At 42.7% G+C, this 12,005-nt stretch overlaps 2 protein-coding genes across 2 annotated transcripts in view; one reads left to right on the forward strand and one right to left on the reverse strand.

Moving 5' to 3' along the window:
* Positions 1–1,028: 1,028 nt before the first annotated feature.
* On the reverse strand, positions 1,029–6,538 carry NUDT19 (nudix hydrolase 19). The gene is made up of 3 exons (XM_053987039.1): positions 5,834–6,538; positions 3,308–3,515; positions 1,029–2,256 (listed from the first exon to the last, which is right to left on the reverse strand). The coding sequence occupies exons 1-3, from the start codon at positions 6,521–6,523 to the stop codon at positions 2,030–2,032; spliced, it is 1,125 nt and encodes a 374-aa protein (XP_053843014.1). The 5' UTR covers positions 6,524–6,538; the 3' UTR covers positions 1,029–2,029.
* Positions 6,293–12,005, forward strand: part of ANKRD27 (ankyrin repeat domain 27) — a 55,497-nt gene continuing 49,784 nt past the window's right edge. Inside the window, exon 1 of the mRNA XM_053987033.1 lies at positions 6,293–6,696. The gene's annotated coding sequence lies outside the window, so the exon portion shown is untranslated. The remainder of the gene's footprint in view (positions 6,697–12,005) is intronic.

Below are 12,005 nucleotides of genomic sequence, written 5' to 3' on the forward strand. Positions count from 1 at the left end.
TGTCATCTCAAGGGATATGGTCCAGATGAATAACGTGAAGGTTCTAGGAGAGCACCCTGTCACTTGTTGAAGGAATTACTAGGTGAGAACTCCTGGAAACTGCCCTCAGAGATAAAGGAGCAGGAGAGAAGAGAGCTGGCAGCTTTTGCAGCATCTTTTCCTTGAAGCACAAAAACTCTTGATTCTCATGTGTAATTAATCAGACAAGGCAGGCAGGAGACCAATGAAGTTGAGTAAGACCCTTCTGGTCTGACTGAAGTGCAAGAAAGAAATGCACAGGCACTGGAAGGAGGAATATGTATCCATATATTCTTTCTGGAATAGGAAGGGGAAAATATAGGGATGGTGCTTGGGGGTATAGGAATGGGGTCAGGAGAGCTAAAGCACAGCTGGAACTGAATGTGGCAAGGATCTGGGAAAAAAAAAAAAGAGCTCCCAGAGGTATATTGATTAGAAAAGGAGAACTTAAACAAATGTACACCCCACCCCCAATACTTCAGTGATAATGCACATAGAGAGGGCTGACAGGGTTTCTTTGACATTTGACTCTTTTTTTGGCTCAGTTTTTGCTGCAGTCATGCTTCCCACATTTCCCATGTCCCTGAACTTCAAGGGGAGGAATAAAGTACTTTTTGTTGGAGAAAACCAAGGTCAAGATCTGAGAAGCCTGAACATAGACAAGTCCTTGGGACTTGATGAGATTCATCCCAGGAATGAATCTTGCTAAGGGAACTAGCAAGGGTGGGTCCTAGGGCACTCTCCATTGTGTTTGAAAAGTCAGGGCAGGCAGGTGAAGTCTCGAGTGACCGGAGAAAAGGGAATGTCACACCCAGCCAGAATATTCAGAAGGTATTCTACTGCACAATACAGTGTTCTGCTTATGTGGTCATTGTTCAGCACAGGTTTACAAACCCCAACAAGGTCTGCAAAACCAGCACCAGCCTGGCCGTGTTCTGAGGGAGAAGAGAAAGACACACCTTTTTTCAGCATTTTTTTAATCCAAATGAATACTACAAACCAATTTAAGCTAATTGTAGCAACGGGTTTTAATTGAAACAGAACAAAAGCTGGAAAAAAGCTTTCTGAACAACTTTACTGACTAACCTGAAGTCATCATTCATTCCCCTTCTAGATAAAAAATTTACAAAACTGCTCCACTGACTCCACTTATTGCACAAAAGAAAAGACAAATCCAACCAAACAAAAATCCAACCCAAAACCTAAGCAGCAATCTTTCCTCTGAAGTTCTTAAATCTCAGTTATATTAGTAAAGTAGTTAAGAAGCAAAAAGTGGGATGTTAGAATATAAAAGTGGGTATATCAAGGAGGAATATTATTCCCTTAAGTTGTTGATATCTTTTTGGAGCTAATAAATTAAGCTTTTTATTTTTTAAATTGCTTACAACTTGAAGATAAAAAATATATTGATAATAAGAATGCACTCAATTCCATAGAACACTTCCTTTAAATTAGGTCTACCTTTGAAAATTGTAGTTTTGAATGATTACCGTTAGTAGAAAGAATTTAAGTATATCAAATATAAAAATTAACTTTATAAAATTCTTTTTAAAAGTGCATTATAGTTAATTTATGTATATATCTATTATTTATATCTATACATACATTGCTTGTCCCCAAAATGAAAAAGAGAATAGAGTGGAAAAGGTCAACAAATATGGAATGGGGAGATTTTATCCATTTCTAGACATACATTGCAGTTATCTAGCAGGTAACTTTGGGAAGCATAGTAAAGGAATCTTCAACTCTTCTCTGCTTGTTCTGAACATAACATATATTTAAATTTTCAGTGAGAAGAGGACCTTTGTGACCCAACAGCAGCACAACTGCTCTTTTTAAAGACTCAAGAGATTAGATACACATGGATGTGACACCACACACACATACAGACATAATGCTTTGGCAGGACAGAGAAATATTTTCCTCACTATTTGGCAACAGTTAAAAAGCACCAAAACCACAGTGAGCGTATATGCAATTAAAAGTATTCTAGATTTAAACCAAAGACATATTATAATCTACTGTTGTAATCTGAATTATCACACTTTATCATCAGTGGATTTATATGTTTATATTTTGCTTGAATATTAACATAGACAGCGAGATTATTGATGTCTTTTATTACTATCCTGTGAAATATCCCACCCTCTTTCATGAGATCTTCAACCTTCTTATCTGTTGACATAATAGTTTTCTTTTCTCCAGTATAATCTGGATCTTCCGGATATAACTCATCTCCTGGGGGTAGGAAAAAAGATATAGTTAGAGACTGCCAAGCTTATTTTTCAGCCTTTTCATTGAGTGACACTGGCAATTTCTTAACATTTATCAGGACATGTAAATCAGTGGAAATGTATTTTGCAATGCAAAAGTAAATTTACTCTAAACATCTTCAGATTTAAAGATAGAGCCATACATTTCTGAAGTATGTCAGTGACACTGCAGTGCACATTGAATGTTCCAGAGCTCCTGATAATATGCTATTAATATGCTGTAATGCCAGCCTGGGCAGACAGGAGTGTATATAATAGGTGGAGCACAGGACAAGCACTTCTTCATGTCTATAAAGACAAGACTAAGAACAGAAATGTATTTTGTTCTGTATTTTGTTGAAGGAAGTATATGTTTTGCAATATCAAGGCATTATACTCTTGTGCAAGACTGATAATAAACCACAAATATAGAAATCCTAGAGGTCAATTGTGACCAAAAGAAAAAGAGGAAAGTATAATGAACAACAAACTAAGAAAAGATGAAAATAATAAATAGTATATGCAGCTTTTCGTAACACTGCATGCACATGATTATGAAATGAGAGAGACTTAAGTAGGAGAAAAGGCAGGAGAAAGATGGCTGAGTGTATGGTTTTAGTCCAGTGCCTTATCACTGCAGCTGGGAGTTGTGATACTGCAGCTGTGCTTGATTCCCTTCTCCTCACAAAGTAATACCCGAAGTAAAGGAGAATTCCCACTGAAAAGGACTAAACAGAAGGAGTTTTTAAACATTCTTCAGGTTACACAAAGCTGAAAGGCTGGAATTTCTTCACAAATACATATATGATGACAATGGTGAGACAATGAGATTGTGAGTAACTAAGAAGTAACTGTGCTGTCTGATGCCCTGGCTTGTCTCTGACTGCAGCCACTGTCACAAGGTGGAAACAGCGTGCAGTAATTTGACTTAGAAGAGTATTTTCCTTACAGTTAAGGATGGTTTATGTCATGTGGCTTCAGCACGCAGCATTCAGGAGATGCTGTGCATTTAGGAGAAGTCTCCAGCATGTCCTTACCCGGCAGCAGCTGGATGAATCCATCTGCAGCACTCAGCATCACGGGCATCCAGCGCTCACAGCCCTCCAGAGCGCGTGCGGAGCTGAACTGCTGCAGCTCCCTGAGGGAAGAGAAGTTGCACAGCCTGCAGAATTCATAAAACTGAGGTGGAGGAAACCAGATCTCTTGAGACTTAAAGCGTTCGATGGCTTCGGGAGGTGACGACCACTGGAAGATGAAAACAAGTCTTGAAATAGTAGTTTCAGCAGCAGATAGAAAGTCTGAATAAACTAAAAAGTCATTTAGCAAGGAAGTCTATATAGCAAAAGAGCTTGCAACAGACAGTATCTTCTGAACACAATAAAAACAGTGTATAAACTACACCAAAGTAACAACAAAGACATTCTTAAAACTGAAAAACAAACAATTGATAAAAATTACTCATTTTCCCAATAAAATAATTTTTTATTTTACATACAGATATGCCACATTAAAAACTGACATTTGTTTTAGGGGCATTACTGAAACCAACTGAAAACATTAAACTCACTATTACCAGAGGTTGCCACTGATGCTTTGAGCTTTAGAAGTACCTCTAAACATCTGCTTCTTAGAGGCATTGTTTTCAGAGCGCGAACACCCAGCTATTCATCATAATTCTGCATGTTTAAACTATTGGTAATCTTGATTTCATCTCACATGGCAAATTTAATAATATGTGCATAATCATTTGCAGTAGATTTATACTATTATCGACAAAATTACAACATGAACTCTTGAAAGTCAGGTTTCAGGTACTTTTAAATTTCTGTAGCAAAATTTGTTGAACAAATAAATATAGCAACATCAGCAATACCAACATTGTTAGGTAAGCTTTTACAGAACTGTCTGGTTTCTCAGCTACTTCTAACTAGTAATCAAACTTAAGAATCCTAGAAAAACTCAAGGACCCTAATGTACCTGACCTTGAGCTCTCTTAGAGCTTCTTCATGAAGTTTGTTACTTTTACACTCTCAATTAAAAAAAAAAAAATAAAAAAAGTTAAAGCTTAAAAATTTTTACTAGACTATTTCAACAAGTTTGCATATTACTTACAATCTTTCAAGTAACTCTAAAAGAAAAACTACTAGCATCTCATGCAGTCCTGGAATACACCTGGATATACCACATGGATCTCTACCAGCATACTGAGGAAGTGTGACAACCCTGCGCTATACTGCAGGAATGAATGTAAAAAAATAGTATTTGTCAACTGCCTTTGAAAGAGACAGTAATTCTCGGTGAAAAGTGTAATGAACAGCTTCCACGTGTTCCCCAGAGACGCGGGCAGGGCCTTCCTAGTTCCCATGGCAACACTAAAAAAACTACTAATTCTAGCTAAGTACCGATATTGAAATGCTAATTAGCTAATTGCTTTGTTTGTTTTCTCTAAACTACCTGGAGGTAACTGGCCTCCCACCCCTCCATGCTGCCATTCTGGGACTAACACGCAAATAAAAACCCCTTAGGATCATGGGAGTATTTTTAGGAGATAAAGAGGAATATAAATCAAAAACTGAACACAGTAGAGGAGTCTAGGCAAATGCCCTAGCTGAGGAAGAGGGAAACACATCCCCGGATTGACTTTTACCCGTCGCCATCACCTAAAGAATAGACTAGGTTAGGCTCTGAGAAGCAGGGAGAGAGAGAGTGAGAGAGCCCTGGTGCTGCCACCACGGAAGGAGTGGGGACAGCTGTTGTTCTGGACTTCAGTGACAGACTCTGCAAGCTACGACCGCGGGGGCGAGCTCTGCGTCGAGCCCCCTGCCCTGCCCAACTGATCTTTTTAATAAAGAGCTGAACATTAATAAAGGCATTAGCCCTGTTCATTTCAATAAGGATCTGATGTGACACGGATCATGACATCACAAAAAACCCTCTCCCGACAGCTGCTGCAGCTGCACCTCTGGTGATGGTGGCAGCTCCAGGTGTCCAGGGGAGAGGGGCACCGTGCAGGTAAAAGCTCCCTTCCCTTTCCTCACGTCTCAAGGAGCTTTATCAGGAGGGCTTGGATTGATCTGGAGAAAAGACAGTTGTGTGGAGACCTCACAGCACCTTCCAGAATCGGAGTGGACTGCAGGGAAGCTGGAAAGGGACACTTTGTCAGGAACTGTAGTGACAAGACAAGGAGTACAATGGGTACAAATCGAAAGAGGGGACTTTTAGATTAGATATTAGAAGGCAGTTTTTTTACGGTTAGAGTGGTGGGACCCTGGCACAGGTTGCCCAAAGCAGTTGCGGATGCCCCTGGATCCCTGGAAGTGTGCAAGGCCAGGTCGGAGGGGCCTTGCATGCTTGGAGCAGCCTGTTCTGGTGGAAGGTGTGCTGCCCATAGCAGGGGTGGCACACGATGATCTTTAAGGTCCGTTGCAACTCCTACCATTCTGATTCTACGCCTGTTCGAAGTGTAAGGGCACAGTCTCGGCGGAGCCAGGGGCGCCGGGAGAAGGGCTCGGGCAGGAGCCCGGCCGGGCTGTGCTGCATCCCGGCACCCCGTCCCCTCTTACCAGGACAGCTGTCACCTCCTGGTTGTCCTGCGAGACGTGTGGCGGCCGCTCCTGCAGGCAGCACAGGTAGAAAGCCGTGTCATAGCGGCGGCCGCCGCGGCCGGCCCTGCCCACGGGCGTCAGCCAGTTGCTCCACTCGTGCAGCGCCCAGATGTTGGGCGCGCAGCCCAGGTGCCGGCACAGCCGCAGGAAGCAGGACGCGTCCTCCCGCACCCGGCGCCGCCACTCCCCGAGCTCGGCGGCGGGCGGCAGGCGTTCGGCGGGCAGCGGCGGGGCCGGCCCGCGCCCCGGCACCAGCAGCAGGATCCCCGCCTCCTCGAAGGTCTCCCTGAGAGCGCAGATGCGGAAGGCGACTTCCCCCGGCAGCTGCGAGCCCAGGCTCTCCCGGTCGGCGGCGAAGAGCGGGGCGCGGCTGCCGCCGGGCGGCGGCGGCTTCACGGCGCCCAGCCCGCAGTGCGGCGAGGCGGGCAGCAGCCCCAGCCACTCGGCGGAGAAATCCGCCGGTTCCGCCAGCCCGCCCGGGAACACGTGGGCGCCGGGCATGAAGCCGCTGCGGGAGCTCCGGCGCAGCAGCAGCAGCTCGTAGTCGAAGGGGCCGAGCGGCGAGCGCGGCGGCCGGCCCGGGCCCGGCGTGCCCGCCGCCAGCAGCAGCGTGGCCGCCTCCCGCCAGTGCCGCAGCCGCGGGTTCATCTTGGCGAGGCGGAGGGCGCCGGGGCGGCCGCGCTCCCGCGGGCTGGGCGGGCGGCACCGCCGCCTGCGCCCCCGGAGGAGCCACTGCAGCCGCGGGGCGGGCCAGCGCCGGGGGAGGCCCGCAGGAGGCGGGACAGCGCCGGGATGCCTCAGCCCCCCTCAGCCCTAAGCCGGTAAGTAGCGGGTGTCCTCAGGGGGCGAAAGCTTAGGGAAATGCAGAGGGTTTATGTTTAAGGCAGCGATGTCCGGGAGAAACGAGGCGATGGCTTTAAGTGGCTTGGGAAGCTGTGGCTTGGGCTGGCTGGCGTTTCCTGGGGGCTCACAGCACGGAGTGTACTTACAGCACCACAAGGTGTAAATGTCCAGGAGCTTCCTCGGAGCCGAAAACCTCGCTGAGCGCAGGGGAAGGGTCTGTAGTTCCAGCCCCGGCAGTCAGCACGGGGTCAGGAGCCAAGGACTCGGATTTGTGTTCGTAATGCTGCTGCTGACCCGCCAGCTGGCCTCAGAAATCTCCTTATCTCAATTCCATAGCAAGCCATGCTGACAGCAAAAGTCATTTTAGGTCTGTAGTTAAACGTGACGTTTGCCAAGTTGTTTGAATTTGTTCTAGTACATTCCAAACGGGAGGAGTATGTAGAGTTTTAGTTAATCGTTACAGAGCTCTTCTGTTTTGAGGTTTTTAAGTACCTTGTTACCTGAAAAAAGAGTTATTCAGCAAGGTACCAAAACCTTGAAAGGTTCTTTGAACCTTTAGGAAACATTTTATTTTGTTAATTCATTTTGATTCCTCAATTTTGCTTAATCCGTAAGAAATTTAAGTAGAAAGAAGTGGATGACACAGGTTGAGAAGTTGGCGACAATGCTATTTACATGTAACATGGGAAAATCCTTCTCCCATCCATGATCCTTCTCTTGCCAGATTGCATTTGGCAAATACCCACGTGCCTGTACATGCTTCTGACAACCTCTCAATTTGATTTTATATTTGAGCTTGTACTTGATGCCTATGACATGTGTGTCACTGGAACTGAAATGAAGTTTAGAAGCAGCTGAAGCAGTGGGATGCTGGATCATGTCAATTGACAAATCAAAAAATGACCTTGAGGTGTGCCCAGACACAGCTGGGCCATAAGCTCACCCTGGTGCCTGGCTGCAGTGGGCAGAGCAGGTCAGCCAAGCCAGCTGATGCTGCTAAAATGCATGGCCAGACAATAGACGTGCCTGCCTCCCTCTCCTTCCACTGCTTATCACCAACTATACAAGCAAAACCAATGATATCTTGTAACGTGAGCAGCCCTTTTCCTCACTAATTTAATCCTTTTTGCTCATCAGTAATTACCATGTTAGGGAGTTGAAGCACAAGGCTCATTAATTTGCTGTTTTCTACTAAGGTACTTTGAATCTAAAATCATGACATTCATCTTGATATTTGTTAGCCTTTTGCACTCTTTGTGTAGTTAACTATTTCACTGCATCTTGTTAGGAATGTGCTTTGCCTAAAAGCTGCTTTACTGGTGAAATATTAATAAACTACTGAGGGTTTTTTTTTAAGATTTAACATCCAATGAGCTTGATGGCTGATCAAAACGATTTAGGGTCCATTATGTAATTTCAGCATAAAGGCATTTTAAGTAGAAAGTGCTTATGTACCAGTAATGAATGGTGTCACTTTCAAATCAGATATAATACCCACACATATACAAAACTGTCTTAGGATGACAAAAATGCAATGTCTGATAGCCCTGGAACATAATTTCAGAACATATCTAGGAAAATCTGGCACCAGAGAATAGCAATGATTACAGTGTTATCTTAAGTTTCTAACTGGAATATTGGTTTGGGTTTTTTTTATCTTGGACAGTCTAAAGGCTCACAAGTGCTAGTATGTAAAGCAGGGATAACCTGGCAAACAAAGCATAGGATCATAAAATGGTCTGGGTTGGAGGAGACCTTAAAGATCACCTGGTTCCCCTCTGCCATGGGCAGGGATACCTTCCACTATCCCAACTTGCTCCAAGCCACATCCAGCCTGGCCTTGGACACTTCCAGGGATCCAGGGGCAGCCACAGCTTCTCTGGGCAACCTGTTCCAGTGCCTCATTGCCCTCACAGGGAAAGATTTCTTCCCAATATTCCCTCTAAACCTACTCTCTGTCAGTATGAAGCCATTTCCCCTTGTCACTCCAGGCCCTTGTAAATTGTTTCTCTTCATCTTTCTTGCAGGCTCCCTTCAGGCACTGGAAGGGCACAATTAGGTCACCCCAAAGCTGTCTCTTCTGCAGGCTGAACAATCCCAATTCTCTCAGCCTTTCCTCATAGCAGAGGTGCTTTATTCCCCTGATCACAACTCCCCTGGTTTCACTGGCACCCACTGGTATTAAACTCCCTAGGCATTCCTGCGGGGCAGTGGAAATGGGATGTGTGGCTGGCTGTGGCCTCAGACACCCAGAGAATGCCAGGGTTGGGGTTACAGTTCTGTTCAGGACTGAGCTCAGCATCCTGAGCCGTTCTTTGGGCCCAAAGACAGCCAAGTGCAAGCTAAGGGAAACTTTCTTCCCTACCCTAATTGCTGCATTTTCCAGTTCTGCAGTATATGCCACCTGTTAAGAAGGTGCCATTCCTTACCTGAGGGTCAGCAGATTCACCCTATTGCTGGCAGGTTTTTTTGACTTTTTTCAGAATTGTCTTAGGAAGAGCAGTTCAGTGTCCATTCACTGCAAAGCTGAAGTCATCTCATGTGAAATTCCAGGAGTGTGTGAGTCTTTACCTGACCCAGTTATCCGGACTGGAGGTTGCAGGAGGTTCTGAGAATGAGCACTCAAGAAACTCTGTGAGAAAAGATAAAGGATGCAAAGGTTTTGCCCCCTTCCAGTTTCCTGCTAAGAAAGGCAAAATATCAGCTCTTAGAGTGTGTATCTGCCCCCTCAAAGCTATAGCTGACCTGCTGGAGGTAGCTCACATGAATATAGAAAAAGCGTTAAAGGCAAATTAGATGTAAGGTTATCTATAGAGCATGTTTCTTCATCTCCAACTTAGGTGATTTTTTTTCAATATATTCTGCTAGAATGCAGAGCTTATCGCACTTGTACTTAAATATTCTATAGCTTTATGAGTGATTTCAGAAAAAAAAGAGAAAATCTATCACTAATCCTAAACCAAGCACACCAGTTCGTTGCATTACTGTGTGGAAGGATTCCAGCACAAGGACATGATGCTTCAAGGCCAGTTGTGGGCTGGGAATACAGGGCACTTCAGTGCGGAGAGAAGGCTCCCCATAGCAAGAATTAGCTAGATAATACATGTGTGACACTCAGTCAAATGTAACAAAAGGCTGAAGAGTCAAGAGGTCCCCTCCGAATTAAATTATTAAAAAAAGAAAAAAAGGTGGTTTTGCTAAAAATTAAAGAATTCAGCTGTCTTTCATGCTTCTCGTATGCCAGAACATAAAATTGTTTATTTAATGGACTCCAAATACTTTTGTATTTCAGGTTGTTTTCAAAACCAGATTGTGTTGTATTGAAAAATAAACCCTTCTGAGTGATACAAAAGTTACATCAAATAAAATACCATAAGATTATTGCACTGATAATAATTCTTTGAGGCATCATATTTCAGCAATGCAGAGATTACTTCAACATTTTTCTCTACAGTTGAGTTACTGCTTACAAGAAAATGCCTGTTTGTTTTAAAAAAAAAGTTTAGTCACTAGATACATAGAAATGATTCTCAAATTAATTTTCTGTTTTTTTTTTTTTTTTATGTGGTTAGACTACTTAGCAATCAAATGACTTCATTCGTTCTGTTACATCATTGCATAAATTATTTTGCCCAGACAGGTCAGTGCAGATCTCACCACTGCAATCATTAATTTCAGATGAAAAACAAGGTCCACCAATATTTCATCATTTAGTTTACATGGTATCCTGTGAGTTGGAGATGATTATACTAAGTCATCTTTGTCCTCATGCAGATGCAGTGTCTACAATAATGATTTGTGAAAACTGCAAGTATCAAAAAATGCAGAGATTTCATTAGGTTTGCCTACTGCTTCCTAAACTGGCTTATTGTACAGTACTGTAGAATCACAGAGTTATTTAGGTTGGGAAAAAAACCCAAGATCATTGAGTCCAACCACGAACCCAGCACTGCCAAGTCCACCACTAAACCATGTCCCCAAGTGCCCCATCTACACATCTTTTAATTGCCTCCAGCTATTTCAAGTGGTATTTCAAATATCTCCAGGTCACTTCAAAAGGACATGCTAAAGCTTTTAGATTGTTTAGCTCCTATAATATCAACAAATAGGCAGACTTAATAATTAATATGAAAAGTAAATAGATTATTCACTGTATATGTTTTCAAGTATCGTTTCCAAATTGTGAATAAATGTCACATCTAGGAAATGCAGGTTTATGATAACACCACCATTATATTGATTGACTAAAAAGAAAAATAAAAAACACAAAGCAGTTAACTTCATACAAAATGATATTCCAACAAATTAGGCAGATGAGAAAACTAGGTTACAGATAGTATTAACAACTGGACCTGTTCTACTTCCAACAGACACAAAATGGATTACAATCTTATGGAAATGGAAATTATGATTCTAATTCTGCAGCTTTTAGTTATGTGAATAGTTTTCACACATGTATTTTCTTGCCAGACTGAGCACTGGGGGCTTGTTTGAGGAATCATTTGGAGCACACCTTCCAGGACCCAGAATTCAAATGTGTATCTCTTAAGTTACAATTAGCATGTTAGATTAAGTTGCTAAGGGAGTATCATGTTTGCTGTCTCTGGCAGTCCTCAGTCATTTTATATGGTATAAATAGTTAAGTATTTTCTTTTGTCTTTTTTTCTTATTTCCCCTTTCTTGTGTTTTTTTTTTTTTTCCAAAGTTTATGCTATTTTTGTATAGATTTTTCTGGATCACACAGAAGAATTGCATTTAATTTTTTTTCCCAAGAGAATTGTAGATGACTGTAAGATACGAGATTTATTATTCTTTCAAAAGCCCCATGATTTTTAAAGTAATTTTTTTTGCTGTGTGGTTTTTTAGTGCTGTGGCACATCAGTGAGTTCAGCTGTGTGTGTTATTTGAACATTTGTGTGTGAGAGACAGACTTGACTGATCAGAGACTCCAGTGATAATTTCACGCACAGTGGAAATGATCAAAATAACAGACCACATTTATACCACAGCTGTGACATCCATTTCTGTGCAGCTGAATTATACCTAGCTTTCAGAGGATTTGTGAGTTTGTATGATTTAAGTATATGATAAATAATGTCATGCAGTACAGTGTAAATAAAACATACAATTCAAGGAAAGAGAACAAAACAAAAACCCACCTGACCCTGTGGAGGGCTGAGAAGTCAGTTTCTGTCGCTCTGGTAAATCACAGTAGATATTCTCACAAATGACTGGAACTGAGCAATAAACATCATTTATTATATATATAATGCATATATATTATATG

Source organism: Vidua macroura, chromosome 11 (genome assembly GCF_024509145.1).
Source record: "Vidua macroura isolate BioBank_ID:100142 chromosome 11, ASM2450914v1, whole genome shotgun sequence".
Classification (NCBI taxonomy): domain Eukaryota; kingdom Metazoa; phylum Chordata; class Aves; order Passeriformes; family Viduidae; genus Vidua; species Vidua macroura.